Below are 24499 nucleotides of genomic sequence, written 5' to 3' on the forward strand. Positions count from 1 at the left end.
AAACCCAAAGGCTGAAATTTGATACCTCATCTAAGAAAAGAAATATTTAGTCTGCTGTGCATTTTAATAGCACAAGCTTGGCTGGGACTTCATGGAACGTTTCACACACTTGCAGCTACACCGAAGGCAGAATGACAGAGCCAGGGCTCCAACCACAGTTTTACCAGGGCCTAACAGAGAGGAAAGAAAAGCGGTTTGATTTGTCTCCTCTAAAATAAAGCATTTCCAGGGTGGGTTCTTAAATATAAGACATGGCGCTGTGCTGTCCACTGAAAACAGGAGACCAGCGAAACGTCTTGGAATGGCCAAACCAGCCAAGCTCTGTCCCACCCCCATCAACTTAAATGCTGATGCTGTGTAGAACAACAACCAACCCAATTCCACTGCTTATGACTGAAAGCATTCAGAACCCGATTCTACAGACAGCGCACAAAAAGGGAAAAATCAGCACTAAGCATGATTCACAAAGGGCCCATGCCATTTATAGAACTGTGTTTAGCATCGATTCCTACATCCTAACTTTGAGCGCCAGACTTACACCTGCTGAAACTGGATGTACGTAAATGCTGGTGTCCAATTTGGACGTGTGCCGACCCATATTTTGCAACAACGCTTGCAACTTTTTTGAAATGCTCATGCCCCTGCCACCTTTTTGAGTTGTGCACTATGGCATTTGGGCACCAAGTGTTATAGAATAACACAGTCAGATGCATGCATCAATAATTACGGCTGTTATTGGCCAATTATTGCTCATTAGCAAATCTGCTCATGCATCTTGGGATCACGCTCAAACTTAGGCACCGTATATAAAACGTGAGGGTTGTTGCTTATGACAAAAAACTGAGGGGTCCTTTTACGAAGGTGCGCTATGCATTTTAGCACACGCATTGGATTAGCGCGTGCTATAGGTGAAAATCTACTGCCTGCTCAAAAGGAGGCAGTAGCGGCTAGCGCGTGTAGCAATTTAGCGTGCGCTATTCCGTGCGTTAAGACCCTAACGTGCCTTCGTAAAAGGAGCCCTGAATCTCTAACTCTGAAGTAGAGAATGACACGGGGACTGTTTACCGTGGCAAACCGTGGTCACAGCAGTAAATCCGCAGTAATGAGGACATTTGTAACTGGTTTACCGCAGGAATGGGGTCAAGACCTTTCACCACCCCACGGGAATGGGGACAAGACCTTTCACTGCCCCATGGAAGCGGTGAAAAGTCTTGCTCCTGTGGTAAAAAAATTGTGCCAGTGTCAGACTCGGCATCTCCTCCCCAGCAACTCTTGGGCCTATTTTACTTTTAGGAGCCAGCCATGCCACGATGAAGACAGAGGGAACCCAAAACCAAAGCCTAAGACCAATGTGATTTGAAGAATAAAATTACCAGACAACAAAAGGAAGAAAAAAAAATTATTTTGTATTTTGTGATTAAAATATTTCAGATTTGAAATATGTATCCTGCTAGAGCTGGTATTAGACATAACTGGGAACCGCAAAGCCCAGGCAGGTCTTCTTTAGCTTCCAGCTGGCTTAGGGCTCTCTCTCTGACCTAGTTGCACTCCCCTAACACTATTCCTGCCATGTGTGACTGAACTATTCTGTTTGCTTGATTTTTCTGTGTAGCATTCTGTAGTAATTTGGTTTGTTCAGTTTTCACAATAGGGGAGGGGATATTTGTGAAAGGCAGGGGAGACAGGGGTTTTGTTGATCCTTGGTCTGTATTATCCTATACAATAAAACCCTAGCCGTGCATGCGCACTCCTACTTGCGTGTTCCTTTTTCCCTGTTCCGTGAGATGTAGGTCCATGGTGGCAGGAGTGCACATGCGCGGGTCCCCAGCCTTACAGCACCTAACTACACTCGCCGGCAGGACTGGCCGCCAGTGCTGGACTCCTTGCTCTGGTTAAAGTAAATTCTTTGCCTTGCCGCCCCCCCCCCCCCACTTCCCTTCCCGCGATCCCGACTCCAAACCTTCCAACTCCAGCAGCGTCTGCATCACTCTACACACGCTGCTTCGGGGCCTTAGAAGCATTTTAGCACATGATTAGCGCACGTTTACGCTAAACGCTAATGCGCCCATAGGATAACATGCACGCATTAACGTTTAGCGCATGGTTAGCGTGCGCTAATATTTAGTGTGCGCTAAAAAGCATAGCGCACCTTAGTAAAAGGAGCCCCAAGTGTGTGAAACATTTTCCTCATTCAGCCTTATATTCAGCCTCTCTTTTACAAAACCGTAGTTCGGTTTTTAGCGCTGGCTGCGCAGTAACAGCTCCAATACTCATAGGAATTCTATGAGCGTTGGAGCCGTTACCACCACGGCCAGCACTATAAACTGCGTTATGGTTTTGTAAAAGGGAGGGGGGGTAAATAATTTAAATTAATTCAAGTGCTTATAGCTCACTTAACCATCAAGTTCAAAATGGATCATAATAAAAGATTTAAAAATGCAGTAGTCACATAATAAATCCTAAAATCCCTCTTTCACAAAGCTTACTGCAGCAGCCTGTGGTAATTGCACGAAAGTCCATTAGGAATTAATAGACTTTGGAGCCATTGCTGCACAGCTTTGTAAAAGGGGAGGGAGGGAAAATAACAATAAAAATAGAAAAGTACACAACACAATAATACATCAGCAATTAGTTCTAGAAATATTTATAGAACAGCCATCTTCTTAATGATCATCAAAATTGTATATTAGCCATCTCTGGGAAAAAGTGACTAAAGAGCCTCCAGAAACCAAAAAACAAGGTTTTAATGAATACTGTTATTGCAAACCATTTTTAATACAACAGTCCGAACTCCATCCTTTTATGTGATAAAGTTTAAAAAAATAAAAAAAGTTACAGAAGTTTAAACATAATTTTTATTAGACTGCTTATAAGCTCATGGCATGAAAACTCAACCACTCTCAACATTTTGGATCTGCTTTGTACTTTAATCGCTTTTGTGCCCCCAGCGATGATCACACTTGTTATTTCCTTTAAATAAGATAAGATGGCATGTTATTCTAAAGTTCAGGGCCTTTACCAAACAGTGTCTTGTTTCAGGTGTTATCGAAGCAGTAAGGTCCAGAGATTCTGCAAACTTGGGCTGTATTCGGCGGCTGCCTTAAGAAAGGCTGCCAATCACGCGTTAATCACGCAATGGCACCATTTTCAGTAGCACAGCTAGGTGGCAGTAGGTGGCGGAAATGTAGGCCAGGGATTTCAAGGTCTACATTTCCGGCGCCTACCTTTCACAAGAATCACATCCACAGAGGTACCTTATGACATCTAATGCCACTTCTGGCATTAACCACACCTACAGTGGCATTAGACGTTGTGAAATGCTTCCATAGACATTAAAACGGTGCTCTTTTTTAATGTGCCTCCATTTTTTAAAATAGCATTTTAATTGGGTTTTAATTGGAACAGCCAATTAGTGTGCCAATTAAACCAATTACAACCAATTAAGTTAGGCAGCGGTTAGGGGCTTACCACTGCCTAACTTAGGGCACTGGTTTTGGAATCAGGCTCTAAGGGCATATAGTAGGCCTAGTCAGTTACAGTGTGCTTATTTTAATTACTGGATTTTATGAAGAGATTCACCCAAGGTGGTGTACAACAGTTCTCAGGAAGATATTAAATATCACACAGACACCAAACCCACTAAGCAACTTGGACAAAAACTACATATATAATCGTAAAAACAAGGGTAAACACTTTAAATTCCTTGCTGGAACATGGAGCCAATGTAATTGACAATTAGCCAGTGAATCAGTAGTACGGATGGGCTATCATTTGTAACAACATGGGAAACATCAATGATCTATCCTATGTCACTGCATGTTAAAAATGGGAAGAAACATATGCATTTTAGTTTTGTATTTGTCAATAATAGTTTGCACTCTTTGCAAATAGTGTTGCTATCAAGGTGGTTCACCGAACAGGTTATTGATCGATGGAATGATCTTCCACGCCAGGTGGTCGAGGCCAGTAGCGTGCTCGACTTCAAGAGTCGATGGGACAAACAGGTGGGGGCACCACAGAGCTATGCCCAAAAGATGGATACCCCAGGGAGGAGGGTTCGTATTGATTAAATGGGCAGACTTGCGGGAGGGAGGGTTCTGGAGTGGGCAGACTTGTTGGGCCGCCGGCCCTTTTCTGCCGTCATACTCTATGTTTCTATGTAAGGTGGTTCTATATTGCAAGAAGGATGCAGTATACTGGAAAGGAAATTTATCACATTTTTGAAGTTTAAAGCAGTGTGGCTCTCAAAACTCCCCGCTATCCTCAATTCTGCACCTACAAAACTGGGTGGTAACATGACAGATCATTCCTCCCTCCCACCACCATATACTTCTACAAAATGAAGTTATCATTGCATTCTTTATTTCAAAGGGAATCTACCCTTCAACAGAAGGCCAATTACAGAGAAGGAAAAACACCCTATACTGAAGATTTTACAGTGTCCCATGCCCTTTTTACTATCAACCTAGTTTTCAGAATTAAAACTCTCCAAACAGTCTGACACACGTCTTAGTCTTTTTTCCAAACTCTGTAAATCACCACTTGGATCACTGTCCCTAATTTCTAAGTCCCTTTCCAAAGGCTAGTTTCATCTTCATCCCCACCCTATGTTTCACACTCTCTTCTCATGCCTCAAGATTTGTTCTGAGCTGGCCTACCTCATTTTCAAATCCAAAAACTCAACAAAATCCTCCACCAATAAACAAAGTGAGGGCTGGAAAATATCCCTTCTTATCTTGCCCTATAAAGCTCCCAACAGAGTATGTGGTTTATTTTCAGCTTCTCAACTCATAATTCCAATCCTTATAGCAGTCTTCATCTACTGATTATAGTGTTCCAGGCTAATAAATTCATTAGTCTTGCAAGACCGTACAAAACACCTCAACTGCATTCTTTACACCCTGAGACCCAAGTGATATTCTTTCTTTTTCTCTTATACACTACCTAGTTTCTAATCCCTACCAGCTGTGGACTATCATGTACCAGAAGGAAAACTTTGTTATCCAAGGACATATGTGGGAATTAAGGGTTCACATTTATCCCCTATAAATTCAGCAAACTCCTTAAGTATAGTTGAGATAACTCTTAGCTTAGTTCTTCGATCCCACAGGCAGTGGGGTAGTGAGGGTGAGAAGTGCCCAGGGGGGTGGCGCCCCTCCATCACCTCTTCTCCACCCTCCTCCCTCCACACCCGCCGCTTCCCTTCCCCCGTATCTTTGTCACGTTCCTGGCACAAGCAGAAATCCCCAACTTGCTGTCGCACCAGCGTTGGCTCTTCCTCTGATGTTACTTCCTAGGTGTGGGTCTTCTGGAAAACTCTAACTCTACTGGCACATTTTATTTCTGTGGGGTTCTCTTTGTTTTCCTGTCACCTGAGGTCCACTGCACCATTTTTTGGGTGTAATGTTTTCAGAAGTCACATAGCCATGTCAGAGATCATACTAAAAGACAGATACACTTGTATAAAAGCTTTCTTCCTAATCCATTACTAAGATATATGAGCAAGTAGGTTTTAAGAACACTGCACCTGAACTTGCTCAGGGGCGTATGCTGCTGCATTTCTTTGAAGGCTTAGAAGACAAAAGCCACTACAAATCTGTCCAAATAGGGTAAAATGAAGGCCTTCTTGTCATATATCATTTAATGTTATTACCAAATCTTATAATAAAGAATTTCTAGCTTTGATTAAAGGATAAGGAACTTGTATTTCCCCAGGGATTTGTTGATGGATAGGCTTGAATATGTGCTTTGAGAACTACTTCCTCATATCAGTTTCCGACTTTTGTGCCAAAAGGTGTTGTTCACTTATTCGTCATAGAACATACTTTTTTGACTCATTCTTTATGCTTCAAGCAATACCGATATAGTATTATTCTGTATTAACAGCGCACTTCTGAAGTGCACATTCCTGACAGTTCCCTTATTTACCTAGGAATGAGGGATCAGGAGATACAAGGCCCAAGAGTTTTTCACAAAACGGAGGTAATTTAAGGGTTAACCCCCGTGTCCGAGTCCAAAAAGGCATGCTGGGATCAGAAGGGATGTGGAGTGGAAAGAAAGAGTAGACACTGATGAAGGGCCCTACAATAGCCACATAGGATTGTCTCACTAGAGGCAGCCTTCCAGATCCCAGGCCTGTTGAGCAGTCTTGCTGTGGGTCCAGGTGTGTCAAGGAGGGCGAGTGCAATCTAAAAAATTAGAAATAATTGGGGGAAGGAAGGGTGGTTTGCACAAGGTGCTTATGGTATCTTCAGTAACAGTTGTGTCCAGGTCCTCTTACCTGCTAAAACATTGTCATTTTTTATTGAAGGGAACTTCAAAGTCATTTCATGCTTGTGCCTGTGAATCATCAGGTGATCCTCAGTATGAAAACGCTGTCGGGCAAGAAGAAAAAAAAATCATAAAATTATGTACAAAATTTTACCTCTGAACTTTTCTCATAAAACTGCCTGCAGTCAGTAAAGACCTCTCCAGCTCATCTGCCAAGTTGGACCCTACCTCATCTCTACTTATCTCTAGAGTCATTCTTGAGGAGGAAGGAGGCAAAAATCAGGGCAATTGTCCCAGGTCCCATGCTTTCAGAAGAGTTACCACTAGTGCTGCCCGGTTCACAATTCGAATCGGTTCACCGATTCACTTCGAGTGAATCGATTCGATACAAAAAAAAAAATTGGTTCCCGATTCGGCTGACCCTCCCCCCTTGCCCCCTAAAGCAGGAGCGGCAGCGCTGCTCTTGCTGGCTGGCCGCTGCCGCACCTACTTTAGTGGGTGAGGGGGGGAGGGTCAGTGGGAAGTGCTGCTGTTGGCTTCCCCCCCTTGTGTCCAGTTATCCCCCACCACAGTGTCCAGTTCCCCCCTGGCATCCAGTTCTCCCATCTATCCTGCGTTTCCACCCCCTGGCGTTCGGCTTCCCCCCCTGGCCTCCCCGCATCATTTACCTGTGAGGAACAGCCTGCAGATAAGATCGCGATGCTGTTTCCTCCGCGATCCTGCCTCTGATGTCAGAGGAGGGGCGGGACCGCGGCAGAGGAAACAGCTCCGAAGCAGTGGAAAGATCGTTAGCATCGCGATATTATCTGCAGGCTGTTCCTCACAGGTAAACGGTGCAGGGAGGACAGGGGGGGAAGCCGAACACCAAGCGAGGCCAGGGGGGTACAAGCAGGCCTTCCGGAGCGAGGTGTGAGCAGTCCTTCGGGGTGGAGAGGACAGGCAGGCAGGCCTTCAGGGGGAACAGGCAGGCAGACCTTTAAGGGGGGCAGCCCTTGAAAGGGGGAGACAGGCCTTCAGGGGGAGGTGCAGGTTTCAGGGGGGACAGACCTTCAATGGGGGGCAGGCAGGCCTTCGGGGGGGATGCAGGCCTTCAGAGGGGACAGGCTTTCAAGGGAGGGGACAGGCAGGCCTTCAGGGGTGGGATGCAGGCCTTTAAGGGGGAGGAAAGCCTTCAAGAAGGAAGCAGGCCTTCAGGGATGGTGGCACATGCCTTCAGGGGTGACAGGCAGGCCTTTTAGGGATGGGGTGCAGGCCTTCAGGGGGAGGTGCAGGCCTTTGGGGGGACAGACCTTCAGGGGAGGGGGGCCCTGGTGTAGAAATACACGGAGGGAGGGAGGAAAGGGGGGGTTCAAAGTGACGTGCATATGCCAGACTTTGGGGGGGAAGAAATAATGGGTCTGAAAATAGAGGAGAGGGAGAGAGATGATGGACAATGGGATTCAGGGAGGGAAGGAACAGAAAGGGAGAGAAGTTGGACACAAGGGATGGTGTGGAGGGGGGATAGAGATACTGGATAGGAGGATAGTTGGGAAGAGAAAGGAAGAGATGGTGGACCCTGGGGTGGTGGGAAAGGAGGGAGAGATGCTGGATGAAAGGGTAGTTGAGAAAAGGTGGATCTGTGGATGGAGACGAAAAAAAGGAAAAATGCCAGACCTCCGGGGGAAGGAAGGGAAACAGAAGGGGAGGACTGAGATGGCAGATGGATGGTTAGCTTGGAGAAAGAAGAAAGGAGACCCTGGCAAGCAAGACAACCAGAGCCTTAGACCAGCAAGATTTGAATATTGACCAGACAACAAAAGGTAGAAAAAATAATTTTATTTTCTCTTTTGTGATTACAATATGTCAGATTTGAAAAGTGTATCCTGCCAGAGCTGGTGTTAGACCGCAAATGTGAGCTAGGATTTAACAGAGAGAGGAAAAGTCCTTTTTGTTTTTTTGTTTTGTTTACACCACAGCGCCAGTGTGGTTAGGAGAAGCCAAAGGGGGTGGAAAAGCTATAAAATAAACCCACCAGGATGTTTGAAAAAAACACCCAATTGGGCAGGAAAATCAAATCAAATCGAAAAACCAATTCAATAGGCTGAATCAAATTGAATCAAATTTTTTTTCCTGAATTGGGCAGCACTAGTTACCACACACCCCTGATTTAGGATGTATTTTCCTGAATTTGAAACTAGACCACATGGGAGCAAGATTGCAGTGTTCATATTCCAGAATGCTAAAACCCTCTTCCACATACACACGCTTCACTGTGGCAGCACATGGAAGCAATACTAGCAATAAAATCTTTCAGTTCACTGATCTGTGGTAGCACAAGGACCGCAGAACAGGTGATGGAGGTTAGATGTGACAACTGAAGGTTCTCAGCTATATGACGAGAGCCAGAAAAGCAGCAGCAGAAGACCATAATGGCAAGAACCCCACCTTAAGAAAACAGTGAAAGCAACAGCACCAGGCCCAGACTACTACAACTACTATATTATTATAGCACTACCAGACACATGTAGTACTGCACAGAGTCACAAAGAAGAAGAAAACAGTCCCTGCTCAAAAGAGCTTACAATCTAATCAGCCAAGATAGACATACAAGATGCAATGGATACAGTTAAGGGGAACAGTTAATCAGCTGGCTGGGTTGGAGGGCAGAGGAATAGGGTTATGGATTGAAGGCCATATCAAAAAGGTGGGTTTTCAGTCTGCTGTTAAACAAAGAAGGGGAAGGGGCTTGACGGACAAACTCGGGTAATTTATTCCAGGCATAGAGGGCAGCTAGATGAAAGGAACAAAGTCTGGAATTGGCAGTGGAGGAGAAGGGCAAAGCCAAGAGTGACTTATCTAACTTATCTCATTCCACAATGAGCCAAGAGGGTCAACCTCTATCAACATCCTAGCCTGGAATGGCCTTGCAGTGGAAGCCAGAGCAGATTAGCAAGAGCAGCCAGTCCCCTCTCATTCTAGCTTCACAGCAAGCTAAGAAAGAAAAGGAGCAGTTGACCATTGTAGTAAGATCAGCAGTTGCTGCTGTACAGGAAAGGGGCAATGTGTCACAGCGGGAGGTGCAGAGGCCCAGAGCTGCAGTATACAAAGTCACCAGCAAATTGAGAGCACTGTTTTTACACAAGGGAGCAACAGTGACACTCAACAGGAAGATGAAAGCCTGGGAGCACTTAAACATAGGGGAATTTGGATTTAGCCTAAGTAGTAGCTCAAGGTGGATCACATTCAGATACAATAGGTTTAAGGTTTTATCTGAGACAATGCTGGGTTAAGTGACTTTCTCACAATGACCTGGAGCATCGGTGGGATCTGAACCCTAGATTATTCTTCTACTCCTGGAGGAGAAAAGGCAAGTGAGAAAGAGCAGAGAGGGAGAGCTGGAAGGATTAAGTTTCTAGGAATCAGGAAGGGAGTGATGGAAGGGCAAATAAAAAGGGCATCAATGTTGTTGAGTAATGTGCCAAAGGGAAACTAGGCCCCATATTTTTAAGTGTCCCAGGAGAAGTGCAGTGGAACTGTGGGTGTGCTGGGAAGTTTGTGGGCTGCTGGCAGAGAAAAGAGGGTTGGATCACAGCCAGCACTGCCGATAATAATGTGTCTTCTGTGTTCTATTGCAACAGTTGATTTTATAGAAATACTTCACCTCACTCCCTGTTTGACCCTAAACCACCTGCAGGAGGAGCTAGCAAACAATTTTTTTTAATGTGTTGCTGCAGCCTTCTCCTCTGCTGGCTATCCTCTGCAGAGCTGGCAGGTTTCAAGACTATATAGTCCATGTTGTATTGAATTCACAGGGAAACCAGTAGAAGAAGATTGTGGAGCACCAGCAGCTAAATACTATCACCCAATAACATCTGTCAGATGAAGGTAATCCCAATTTAGGGGAGGGGGAAAACAGATTATTAGGGTGTGATACAGTCCTATTAGGGAGGAAAGATAAAAAGTTATCCCAGGGAAACCCCTTCAGATGGCACTTCTCACACCTTCCTCATAGTTATATTTGTTCACCCCAAATTTATGTATTTTTCATTCCAGTATTTGGTATGCATTTATTTAGTAAGCTACAAACACTGCAGCAGTTTAAAAAGTCCGGAAAGGCACTGACACAAACAATCAGGTGGCAAGCCAGACAGATACCCACAGGCAACAAGAATTGATAACCACAGAAAGGGGAGTTAGATGAGAAAATATCAACTACCAGGAAGACAGCAAAGATACCAGTCATAATGCAATAGGTGTGTGTGGGGGAGGGTGGGGGGCAAAGCAAAGCTCAACAGCTCTGGGGCATAATCCCAACCAACTATGCAGGAAGGTTGAGATTAAGAGAGACAACCAGTTTATCAGGGAAAGAGTAGCCAGGTTTTGACATCAGCCTTCAATGTGGGATAATTAGCTTCTGCTCTCAGAATGAGAGGTAGTGGATTCCAGAAAGAAGATGCTCGATCACGTAAGGCTGAGGAATATTAAACTTGCAAATAAAACATAGTTATTCAAAGTTGTTAAATCACAAGAGGATTGTGAAAAATTGCAAGAGGACCTTACGAGACTGGGAAACTGGGCATCCAAATGTCAGATGACATTTAATATGAGCAAATCCAAAGTGATGCATGTGGGAAGGAGGAACCCAAAGTATAGCTATGGGATGCAGGGTTCCACACTAGGAGTCACCACTCAAGAAAAGGATCTAGGCGTCATCATTAATAACGTTAAAACCCTCTGCTCAATGTGCAGTGGCAGCTAAGAATGCAAATAGAAGGAATTATTAGGAAAGTCCTTTTATATATACATTGATGTTCAAATCATTTTTCCTAGGTCTTCATTTACAGATCTATCTAATTTTATAAGTTCAAGTTTATTTGATAAATCGCCTATATAAAATATTCTAAGCGATGTACAGTTTAAAAACAGCTTATGGGGGAACAAACAATCTTAAAACAAAATTTAACAAATTTTAAAAACATTAGTTTAGAAAACAAACAATATTAAAACACATAAGGTTTCTTTAAGTATGTAGTTTAGTGACAAACAGGATACACAAGGAGGAGGGGGAAAAGTTACAATTATCTCAGTCTGGAAAAAAAACATAAAAAAGGGTAAAAACACAAAGGGGGGGAAAGAATAGAAAGGAAAAGAAAAAAAAAGTTTGTTTATAAAAATGATCATAGGCTTGAATGATTAGTTAGTAAAAGCATCATTATATAAAAATGTTTTTAAAAGTTTTTAAAAAGAGATGAGATCTTTTTCTTTTCTAATAAAGAGTGGCAGAGCGTTCCAAGTTTGAGGAGCTAAAACAGAAAACATTTCATTTCTCCTTGTACCCACTATTTTTAAAGATAATAGATCTTGAGATGACGATCGGAGAGATCGAGGAGAATGATGTGGAATAATCATTCTAGATATGAACTGTGGTTCGTTAAATAACAGTACTTTGAAAACTAAAAATGCTATTTTAAAAGTAATTCGATGATTAATAGGCAGCCAATGGGATTTGATCAATAGTGGTGTTACGTGGTCATATTTTTTTGCTTTGTGAATGAGTTTTATTGCTAGAATTTTATGGATAGGAGGGAAAATTATTTTCCACCACAGTGAAATTATATCTTGGTGGGCATCTCATACCTCTACAGAAAACTGTCTGTAATCTAGGGGTTGTTGAGATTCACCACTCAAAGAAGAATCCAAGTACATCATGTTACATCTTTATCTTATGCTAAACTTGTCTAGGAATGCTACAAACTTCTGTTTCTCAATTACAAATGATTCAAAATATGGCTGCAAGACTTACACTGAATAAATCAAAGTTGGAGAAGATCGCTCTTCTACTGATATCTATTTAAGATTTTACACTGTATGAACATAAGAATAGCCTTACTGGGTCAGACCAATGGTCCATCTTGCCCAATATCCCATCTTCATAGAGGCCAATCCAAGTCACAAGTACCTGGCAAAAACCCATATAGTAGCAGCATTCCATGTCACTGATCCAGCACAAGCAGTGACTTCCCCCATGTCTGTCTCAATAACATACTACGGACTTTTCCTCCAGAAACTTGTCCAAAACTTTTTTAAAACCAGCTACATTAGCCATACTTATCACATCCTCTGGCAACAAATTCCAGAGCTTAACTGTTCTCTGAGTGAAAAAATATTGCCTCCTATTGGTTTTAAAAGTATTACTCTGTAATTTCATCGAGTGTCCGTTAGTCTTTGTAAATCTTGATGCAATAAAAAAATTGATCCACTTGTACCTGTTCTACACCACTCAGGATTTCGACTGAACATACAATATGTTAATAATCCATTGGTAGACCTATTAGACAATCCCATGGAAAAATTAGATATTTCATTTCTTAAGTTCTATGAGGATCGAAGCTGTTGACGCCACAGTTGGTGAAATAAACTGCGCTACAGTTTTGTAAAAGTTGGGAGGGAGAATTAGTGTGATCTCAGAATAAAAAGATTTTTTGCAGCTGTTCTCTAATTATGAAATTCTCTTCCAGTGGAGCTTAGGTTTGAGTCATGTTATATGCTCTTAACCATTTTTATATTAGTCTATTTTTGTAACATCATCTTTTGTCTTTTTCATTTTTATCTTTCTACTTTGCTGTAAACTATCATCAACTTTTTGTTACAACAGTATATAAAAAACTACGCCTTAGTATTATTGTAAAATGTTATAACGGCTTCTTCTGTAAGTTCCCCATGTTGTATGGGTTCTTGTCTAATTTTTAAATTACCTAGAACCTTTATATGCAAAGAGCAATCTAATCAGATTAGATTAGATAACTCAGAAATCATTTTAGGCACTGCTGGTGAAAGCTAGGGTTCTGAAATCCATTTTCAGAGAAAGTGGTAAAAGTAGTTAATGTGGCCCAAGTTTAAAAGGTCTGGTTAAGTTGCTGGAGGAAAAGTCCATAAATTGATAAGGTAGACTTCGTGAAAAGTCACCATTTATTCCTGGGGTTTTACAGCTTAGAATCTGGCAACTTTTTGGGACTCTACCATATATTTGTAACGTATATTGACCACTGCTGGGAAACAGGATAGTGGGCTAGATTGACCTTTGATCAGATCTGGTAGGACGACTCTTGTATTCTTAGGAATATGTAACTTATTTTTAAATGATCTGGAAATTGGAACGACGAGTGAGGTGATTAAATTTGCAGATGACACGAAACTGATCAAAGTTGTTAAAACGCATGCAGATTGTGAAAAATTGCAGGCGGACCTTAGGAAATTGGAAGACTGGGAGTCCAAATGGCAGATGAAATTTAATGTGGCCAAATGCAAAGTGAGGCACTTTGGAAAGAATAACATGAATCACAGTTACCGGATGCTACCTTGGGGGTTAGCACCCAAGTAAAGGATCTAGGTATCATCATAGACAATATGATGAAACCTTTCGCCCAATTTGCAGCGGTGGCCAAAAAGGCAAACAGGATGCTAGGAATTATTAAAAAAGGGATGGTTAACAAGACTAAGAATGTTATAATTTCCCTGTATCACTCCATGGTGCGACCTCATCTGGAGTATTGCATTCAATTCGGGTCTCCTTATCTCAAGAAAGATATAATGGATCTAGAAAAGGTTCAAAGAAGAGTGACCAAGATGATAAAGGAGATGGAATTCCTCTCGTATGAGGAAATACTATAACGGTTAGGGCTCTTCAACTTGGAAAAGAGATGGCTGAGGGGAGATATGATTGAAGTCTATAAAATCCTGAGTAGAATAGAACAGGTACAAGTGGATCGATTTTTCACTCCGTCAAAAATAACAAAGACTAGGGGACACTCGATGAAGTTACAGGATAGGAGGAAATTATTTTTCACTCAGAGAATAATTAAGCTCTGGAACGCATTACCAGAGGTTTTGGTAAGAGCGGATAGCGTAGGTGGTTTTAAGAAAGGTTTGGACAATTTCCTAGAGGAAAAGTCCATAGTCTGTTATTGAGAAAGACATGAGGGAAGCCACTGCTTGCCCTGAATTGGTAGCATGGATAATTGCTACTTCTTAGGTTTTGGCCAGGTATTATTGACCTGGATTGGCCACCATGAGAACAGGCTACTGGGCTTGATGGACCATTGGTCTCAACCAGTAAGGCTATTCTTATATTCTTATGTATAAGTGTTGGCAGTCACTTTCACCGATGAAAAATCCATAGATAAATATTATTTGCAGACTTTAAAAATAGTAAGAAGGAAGTTGTCAAGCTGCCAGATTTTTTGCAAAATCAAATGCCAAACTGTTGGCATGAGCTAGAGAGATATTTTGAGATGCAAGACGCACATGAAAAATTCACTGGGCTCTGCTATATTAGAATCTAGCCATGCATTAAGGATAATCCCGTTAGGTACCTATATGGGGCCTGTCCTATGAAGCAAAAGGAGGGCATATTTTCCTTTACAGAACAGCTAAAATACATGCAAGGTGGGAAATTTCATGGCGACGCCAGGAAATTCTTCTTCACCGAAAGAGTGGTCGATCATTGGAATGAACTTCCACTTCAGGTGATTCAGGCCAGCAGCGTGCCAGATTTTAAAAGGAAATGGGATACACATGTGGGATCTCTAGGGGGGTAAATTCAAGGGGGTGGGGTCGTTAGAGTGGGCAGACTTGATGGGCTGTGGCCCTTTTCTGCCGTCATCTTCTATGTTTCTATGTGAGTACTTATGCCAAGCATAGAGCTGGTGCAGTGGCATAGTAAGCAGAGGGGTGGTCAATCCCTGGCACCATCTTGGTGAGGGCACCAGCACCCATCCTCCTTTCCGCTCTACCACTCCTTCCCACTCCTCCCCCTGATGTGCGTGCTCCTTCTCTCTCCCCCCCACCCCCCACCATACCTCTAGCTCTTTGCAGACACGAGCAACAACTCCAACCTGCTGCTTGCGCCAGCTTTGGCTCGCCCTCTAACATCACTTCCGGGTCCCATGCTTAGGAAGTGATGTCAGAAAGAGAGCCAACACCGACATGGGCAGCAAGTTGGTGATGCTGCTTGCACTGAGAAGGTTAAAGAAGTACAGGGAAGGGACAGGGGGCATGTGTGGAAAGGGGTGAGGGGGGGCACCACCACCCCAGGTGCTTCTCACCCTCGCTATGCCACTGAGCTGATGTTATTATGCTTAAATGCACAAGATATGTACATTATTTATAGCAATGTAAGTTAGAGTGCAAGTGTGAGTCTTGCTCATGCTCCACCCATAGGACTTCTACCTATAAAATACACATTAACCCCCTCTTTTACTAAGGTGCGCTAACCGATTAGCGCGCGCTAAATGCTAACACATGCTTGTTAGTCTATGAGCGTGTTAGTGCTTAGCGCGTGCTAATTTGATTAGCGCATGCTAAACAGTAACGCGTCCATAGACTAACATGCACGTGTTAGCGTTTAGCGCACGCTAATCGGTTAGCGCACCTTAGTAAAAGAGGGCCTAAGATTGAACATTTGTAGAATAGCACTTAGGCAGAATTTTGGTATTGCATACATACATATCATTATTTTAATCAGGTACAAACATATTTGTTGCATACATGTTAACAGCCACTTTATAGAATTCAGCCCTACATAAGCAAAGATTTGGGGATAAATTTACAGAAAAAGAAAAGGAACGGTTCCGCCGAGTCCAAGGGCAAACAAAAGCAGAACACAATATCCACAAAATCAACTCTCCATCAAGTGAAATTGATTTTAAATGATTGCAAATAAAATTGAAAAAAATTATTACACAGAGAGTTTTAGGTAGATTATTTAAAAGAAGAAATATAGGCCAATTTAGATTCAGAATTAAAGCATTAGGGAATCTATGGACATTTAAAGAAAAGTTCTTCCAGATTTTCATACATTGTTTCATACTTTTACAATGGTAGATTTATAAAGACAAAGAGAGCAAACTTGAGCAATTTAGCCAACTGCATTAACAGACCTCATACACCCAAGGCATTACTTTATTTTTTTCATGTCCTTATTGGGGTGGTGTATTCATCATCAGTCTGTACTCTAATATATTCAAAATTAGGCTGTAACATAAATGACTGTATGGGGTCCTTTTACAAAGGCGCGGTAGCGGTTTAACGTGCGGAATACCACATGTTAAACCGCCTGCCACGCTAGTACCTAACGGCTCCATTGACGAGGCGTTAGGACTTTAGGCTGCCGCGGGGGTTAGCGCGTGATGAAATGTCATCACCCCCATAGCTAACCCCCATAGCGCGCCTTGATAAAAGGAGCCCTATGTTTTCAATAAGCTTCTTCTTTCATACTGAAAACATACAGGGGTCCTTTTACTAAGGTGCACTAGTGCGTCTTAGCGTGCGATAAATGCTAACGTGTGCTAATGCATCCATTATATCCTATGGATGCATTAGCACGCGTTAGCATTTAGCGCGCTAATTTTTTACGCGCGCTAAGATGCACTTGCATGCCTTAGTAAAAAGACCCCACAGTCATTTATGTTACAGCCTAATTTTGAATATATTAGAGTAGAGACTGATGATGAATACACCACCCCAATAAGGACATGAAAAAAATAAAGTAATGCCTTGGGTGTATGAGGTCTGTTAATGCAGTTGGCTATATTGCACAAGTTTGCTCTCTTTGTCTTTGCATTTATATTTTCTTGAGTGAACTTTAGATTTTTCATTTTGGATTTGTAGATTTTTAAACCAGCATAAGAATATATATTTTAAATTTCTTCAAATATCTTTCTAAATTTAACCCAAAACAATACAAAATTGTCAAAAATGGTCAAAAATTGAATAAATAAATGTAAAAATAAATGAATACATAATTATATAAATAAAAAAGTAAATAAATAAACAAATAAACTTGTTAATTACAGATACATTAGATAGATTGTGAGCCCACCGGGACAGAGAGGGAAAATACTTGAGTACCTGATTGTAAAAAAAAAAAAAACCGCTTAGATAACCTTGATAGGCGGTATATAAAATCCTAATAAACTTGAAACTTAATGCAAGATATTTTTTCTCTTTTTTTTTTCCTTTTTCTTTTAACTTTAATTCCATTTAGCATCTCCTGCCAGCAATAGTTATTCTAAAATCAAACATATTACATTATATATAAAACCATCTGGAAAAACTGTAATGAGGCTGTAATTTGTGGTATGTTACTTCATATTAAGCCTACTTTAGACAAGTATAAAAGTCGTCTTTTCCTGATCATGACAGGAATAGGTGTTCAACTGATCACACATAATTGGAAAAACCATGACAGGATTAATTATACTTTTTGGTGGGTAAATGTGTGTACCACATATAAGTTTGAAAGAATAATGGCAGAACGTTTGGGGACTAGTAAGTCCTTTAATGATGGATGGAGTCCATTGACTACTTTTGTTGCATTACAGTAAGGATCATGTTTCTTCCCTTTTCATTAGATTTCTTTACACATCCAGGGAGGGTGCGAGGGTGGGGGTTGGGAAATATACCTTGAAGAGTTAAATTATTTAATTATAATATTGCAAGTACATTATATGTATTATTGTATTAGTAATTAAGTTGAGAATGGGAGAAAATGATTGTTTAATGCATCAATTGTATAGTTAACAGTGCGTTCCATTCATGATTAATCAAATGTATTGCCCTATCAAAGTTTGAAAATCAATAAAGATTTAAAAACAAAAAAAATCCCATAAAAACACACATACAAAAATGTAATTACAATGATGAAGACTGAAGGTATGATAACACGCCTGTAAGCTGCACCAGCCTTATTGAAGCTACCACCACCCTGAGGACCGGGCGAGTACTGTAGTCATGCAGGGCACAAATATGGAGGGGAGCCTAATATCTTCTCTCATTGTCAGTGTGGGGGGGGGGGGGGAGTGCCAGGGGATGAGTTGAACAGACACAGCTGTATGTGCTTTGAGTGTGGTTATAAAACTACAAAAAGGCAGTATACAAGGCCCAGTCCCAATCCCTATAGCTCAGTATGGTCCTGGCTATGACATCTAAAAATAACAAAAGGCTGCATTTCAATTTAAATTTTAATCACATGTTATGATGTTGCAGTTCATGTTTGTATTTGAAATGTATGTATGTTTATATGTAAACCATCTATTATTAGACGGTATAAAAATTTTAAGAAAATAAATAAAAGATAGGGGGGGCGTTTCTCACTGCAGCTCTTTGTGACTCTCGGCGAGTTACTTAATGGGGGATTGCCCAAAGTCACAAGGAGCTGTAGCTATCTTTAATCGTGTAATAAAGTTTTATATTTATTTATTTAAAATTATATCCCATCCTCTCCAAAAAGATCAGTACAAGTTACAGTTTACACTCACAGTATTACAATATAGGGTTTACATACAGTGTGTTGCAATATATCTTCATATAGGATTATTTACTGATGCTGGTGAAGGGTTGAGGGAGTGACTAGGAAAAAAGGTAGATTGTAGGGCTGCACTTTAATTAAAAATTATAATCATGTGATTAAAGAACAAAGTGTAATGAAAAAAGATAAGAAATATAAGATACGGATTGCAAATTAAAGAATCTAAAACATGCTGAATAGTTATAAACTTCCTTACAGTTTTCACAGCCTACTTCAGAAAAACAAGCCTAAACAAAATATGTGAATGAAGAAAGATTAAAAGAGCCTACAGTATCATTTTTGTGAGCCAAAATTCATTTTATGAAGGATTGTGACAGTTGTATATGTTCAGATGCTGTACCTCCAAGTGCTGAGGATAATCCACAATAGGGAAAGGAAAGGGTAGACTCCCGTCCTCATTCCCAGCCTTCATTTTCTAGGATTAGAACATGGCTCAACATTAGCACATATGGCTTAAAGGCTCCTCCACACCAACACCCAAATTAATTAACAAAAAATAATAGTGCTTTTTCACCGAAATCCGCTGCCACAACTAATTTCAGTCCGCAACAACTACTGTCTTCATGTCACCGCCGAAACCGCCGAAAGCCGAATCAACCGCGCCACTCAACGGTAGAAGAACCAAGCCGGATCCAAACACACCAGAGAAAATGGCGACGGGAATCGACGAAGCCTCATTCGACCTGCTCTTAAAAGAAATGAGGTCAATTCGGATCATAGTGCAAGATAATACAGAATGCCTCCATTAAAATTATATATAATGCTAAAAAATTTGACCATGTGTCACCATTACTCAAGAAAGCACATTGGCTTCCGGTCACACACCGTATCATATACAAACAATGCCTAATTACACACAAAACCTTAGAATTTAAAACTCCTGCCTTTATCTATAGAGTATTAATACCGTATACTTCCTCTAGATCTCTCAGATCACAGGATCAACATCTCTTAGCAATCCCCTCATTGAAAGTCATTAACACAAGACGTACTACAATCTTCTCTATAACAGCCCCTCAGTCCTGGAATAACCTCCCACTTTACTTAAGACTAGAAAAAAATTTAGGAAAATTTAAAGCTCATCTTAAAAGTTTTTTATTTACAGATGCATTTAATGATTAAGTTTGTTAATGACCAAATCCCTCTGCTTTGTCAATTTAATTCTCTGAATTTATTTACCTTTCCCCTCCTAATGTATTTCCCTTGAATTTTTAAATATAATAACTGTATGTAACCATCGAATTAAATAACTTTCCTTATGTTTTAGTATTGTTAGTTAAATCCCATTTAAGTTTTAATTTTTCTTTTTTGTTGTTGTTTTTATTGTAAATGATATATTAATTAATTTTTGAACAATTTGTACATCGCCTAGAAATTTGAATAGGCGATAAATCAAGACATTTAATAAACTTGGAAACTTGGAAACTTGGCAAGAGCAAGTCAAGGAAACAAAGCTTCTCCGTGGGAAAATTGAAGAACTAAACTCTCAGTTTGTCGACGCGCGCCACCGACTTGACGCTCTTGAAGTAAAAACGGCTGATCTGCAATCAACACAAACGCTAGTAAATAAACATGAAAAATTGATTATCACCCTGCAACGAGACATGGAAGACCTTTCCAACCGCAGCAGAAGATCCAACCTGAGAATCATTGGATTACCTGAATCAACAGAGGGCTCTGATATGATTTCCTTCTTGTCTAATTTTCTGCCTAAAACTCTCGGTCTTGTCTTCTCTCCTCCATTGGAAATAGAGCACGCTCACCGTGTACCTTCTCATCTTTCATCACATGCTTCCTCTCCTCGACCCATAGTGGCAAAGTTGCTCAGATTTCAACACACGTTGCAAATCCTTACAGCTACAAAATCTAAACCTCAACTCCTCCACCAAGGTAGAAAGTTCTTTATAGTTCCAGACCTGGCCAAACCCACGGCCTTGAAGAGAAAAGCATTTCTTTCCCATCGACAGGAGCTTAAAGATATAGGAGCCAAGTATGGTCTTATGTACCCAGCAAGGATGAAAGTGACCTACAACAACCGCACATCTTCATATACTGACCCTAATGACTTAGTTGCATTTCTGGAATCTTTAAAAATGCGCTGACATGATTTGCTGCAAACATACTCACTTGTTTCTCAGTTATATCGCAAATATTGATAAGCACACCAATTTTCAAGTTATTGATATTGTATGGGTGTGGGGTTCTTTGCTAGCTTTCCCATTTGTGTTATATCTTTGTGCTCACAGGAGCACCCATAAAAAATTTTTACTCTATGTATGAGAATGTGATCCTTTGTGATGACATTTTTTACTTTTTCTCTACTACCTTTACGCTCTTTCTTTTACTTTCTGACAGGAGTGTCTACCTCAAACATTCTCTTTGCTATATACACACATTGAACATGTGCAAAATATACTGCAATATAGTAATGTATTTAAAAGATTATGGCTGACTTGCATATTTTTTCTTTTAATGTGAATGGACTAAATCATCCCATTAAGAGGAAAAAGATAGCTAACTATATTTTTAATAAGCACCCTGATGTGGTTTTTTTACAAGAGACTCACCTGCCTCTCGCTGCTGCCTTAAAATTTCAATTAAAGGGATACTCCTCTCACTTTTATTCTCCTGCGACCCGGCGTAAGAAAAATGGAGTCTCAATATTTTTTCATGATAAACTCTCTCCTGTAATTCACTCTTCTACGACGGACAAGGATGGAAGATGGTGCTTGGTGCACGCTGCATTGCACTCAGTGAACTTTGTGTTCCTTAACATTTATGCTCCAGTCCTAGACCACCCAGAATTTTTCCAAGACCTTCAGATGGCGTTAGTAGAATACAGTTCTTGCTCTTTAGTACTTGGAGGCGATTTCAATCAAATTCAAGATATTTATATTGATAGATCATCTTCTTGCAAACCCTCCAAATCCAAGTCATTCACAGCCTTACATGCCCTTAAAGATGCCTTCTCCCTTGTAGATCCATGGCGTTTGTTTAATCCAAAGGGTAGAGAATACTCTCACTTCTCACCACCTCATAATACCTACTCAAGAATAGACTTCTTTCTTATATCCTCCTCTCTCATTCAGGACCTGGCAAACAATGTTATTCACCCAATTTCTCTTACACATCATGCGGCCACCTCCCTACACCTACTTATCTCTGCCCCTCGCAAAGAATCTTCTTCTTGGAGACTAAACAATGCTTTACTCTTAGACTCAGAAATAGCTGACAAAATTCAATCTTTCACTGCTGAATTCTTCGAACTTAACTCCAAAGATCCAGAAATTTGCCCATCCATTGTCTGGGAGGCTTATAAAGTCTCCCTTAGGGGTGAACTTATCAATCTTGCCTCTTGGAAAAAGAAACAATCCATGAAAAAAGAGAAAGACTTAGAATCTTCTATCAAAGAGTTAGAACTACAACATATGTCTGCCCACTTACATGATCCATCCATTTTTCAACGTATACAAAATCTTAAATACGAATTTAACACTTTAGTTTCCAGTACTGCTAGACGAGATATTTTTATCTCAACCTCTGGACATTATATGGGAGACAACCTTATGGGACGCCCTTTGGCTAGATATCTTAAAACTAAATCCAAACGCCTACATATCACAGCCATTCAAAACCCATTGGGGCAGATGGTTAAAACCCGGTCTCTGATCTCTTCTCAGTTTGAAAACTTCTATACTACTTTATATAAATCTGATTTTTCTGCTTCAGAATCGAGGATAGACTCTTTTCTTGCTTCTTTGGTTCATCCGACCTTATCGGACTCTGTGAAATTGAAACTGGACTCTCCCATTACTGTATCTGAAATAGAAACCGCAATATCATCTATGCCTACCGGCAAAGCCCCAGGTCCTGACGGGTTTACCAATGAATTTTTTAAGCAGTTTCGTAATCTTCTGGCTCCTCATCTTCTTTCTTACTATGAATTCCTCCACTCTGATCCAGACAAACAATTCAACTTCACTGAGGCCACTATAGTAGTCATTCCCAAACCTGACAGAGACCCTACCTTGGTTAAAAACTTTCGCCCCATTTCTCTTCTTAATTTAGATTACTAGATCATGGCAAAACTTCTTGCACTGAGACTCAACAAAGTGATCCCCTCTCTTATTCACAAAGATCAAACGGGGTTTATTAAACAAGGGTTTATAGGAGACAATATACGCCTCTTTCATCATATTAATGCCCATGCTAAAACACTCTCAGATCCCGTAATCGGCTTGGCCATAGATGCCGAAAACGCCTTTGACCGAGTTGAATGGCCTTTTCTATTCCAAATTTTAAAGTGGTACAACTTTGGCCCGTTCTATACAGATTGGATTAAAACTTTATATCATCAACCCACAGCTCGCATTTTAATTAATAATTCTCTCTCCAACAAATTCTCCCTACATAGAGGCACTCGCCAGGGCTGCCCTCTGTCGCCGCTGCTATTTAACTTAGCGTTGGAACCTCTCCTCTCTGCTATCCGACAATGCCCAACAATAACAGGAATTGAAACCACTTATTGTCATATCAAATTAGCAGCATACGCTGATGATGTCCTTCTCTTTATCCGAGATCCTGTTGCTTCCCTTCCCTCACTCGTTAATATTGTCTCTCATTACTCCAAGCTTTCTGGATACTCAGTTAACTGGGAAAAATCAGAAATTTTCCCTCTTAATGATCTCATTTACCCCTCAGATCTTGCCCAATTTCCCTTCACGTGGTCACACGGAGCTGTAAAATACTTGGGAGTGTTAATACATAAAGATCCGATTCAAACTCAAGATCTAAACATATCTAAAATTAAAAGTTTAGTTCTTAACACCCTGTCTCGTTGGTCTCCACTCTTCCTTTCATGGTGGGGCAGAATAGCTTCCATCAAAATGACCCTTACTCCTCAGATAAACTATACCCTCTCAATGCTTCCCTCCTTATGCAAGAAGAAATTTTTTCATTGGTTGAATAAGAAAATATCTGACTTTGTGTGGAATAACAAAAAACCTCGTATTGCTCTCGACAAGCTGAAAGCCTCTAAAATTAATGGGGGTTTGAATGTACCAGATTTTCATTTTTATTATATCGCATCATTGGCCAAATATGGAGCCTATTGGATTATTAACCCTAGTACCCAAGACTCACCAACCTGGTTTGACCTGGAACGGTTTTTATGTGCACCATTACATGTTTCATGCTTGTTGACGGTGCCAGTGCCCAAACTTTTGAGAAAATATTCCTTATTGAGTGCAACGCAGCATGCCCTTCATATACTAGACGCAATCGCAGAGATTTCAATTAAAGACAGTCCACTCTTGTCCATTTGGAATAACCCCAAAATCCAAATCAATTGTAAATCTCTTTCATGGAAAAGGTGGCAGCGGGCTGGTTTGTGGTCTCTCCATCAGATAACCACTCTCACTTCGTTTGTTCCCTTTGTCACAATTTGCTCTACTTACTCATTGTCTCCTTCTGCTTACTCACAGTGGCTTTCTCTTACTAAGACGTTATCTTCTATGTCTATACGCTTTGATTATATGATATCCATTCACACTTTGTATCACTGGTCCACATTGGCTATATCAAAAGGTAAAGCGATATCTCTCTTTTATAGTATTCTAAGAGATCACTCTTACACATTTTCCTCTCATTCCATGAAGCATTGGGAATCTATGCTGACAACCTCACTTACTGATGTTGACTGGGAACTCTTCTGGTCCTCGACAAACCGACCTCTTTTATCATCCAGAGTCTCACAATCAATGTTCTTCATTATGTGGAATGCGGTATGGACACCCTTTCGGATGTGGAAAGCTAACCTAAAACAAGACTCTATATGTTGGAATTGTATGAAAGAAGCTGGGACTCTTGATCACATGCTTTTCC

General features: G+C 40.9%; 1 protein-coding gene across 4 annotated transcripts in view; it reads right to left on the bottom strand.

Moving 5' to 3' along the window:
• Positions 1 to 24499, bottom strand: part of CREB5 (cAMP responsive element binding protein 5) — a 786358-nt gene that overhangs the window by 590885 nt on the left and 170974 nt on the right. For all 4 annotated transcript variants that reach the window (XM_033930760.1, XM_033930759.1, XM_033930762.1 and 1 more), the window contains exon 4: positions 6281 to 6374. In XM_033930760.1, coding sequence (XP_033786651.1) covers positions 6281 to 6374 — 94 coding nt within the window. The remainder of the gene's footprint in view (positions 1 to 6280; positions 6375 to 24499) is intronic.

The sequence above is a fragment of the Geotrypetes seraphini genome, chromosome 2 (assembly GCF_902459505.1).
Source record: "Geotrypetes seraphini chromosome 2, aGeoSer1.1, whole genome shotgun sequence".
In the NCBI taxonomy this organism is placed as follows: Eukaryota; Metazoa; Chordata; class Amphibia; order Gymnophiona; family Dermophiidae; genus Geotrypetes; species Geotrypetes seraphini.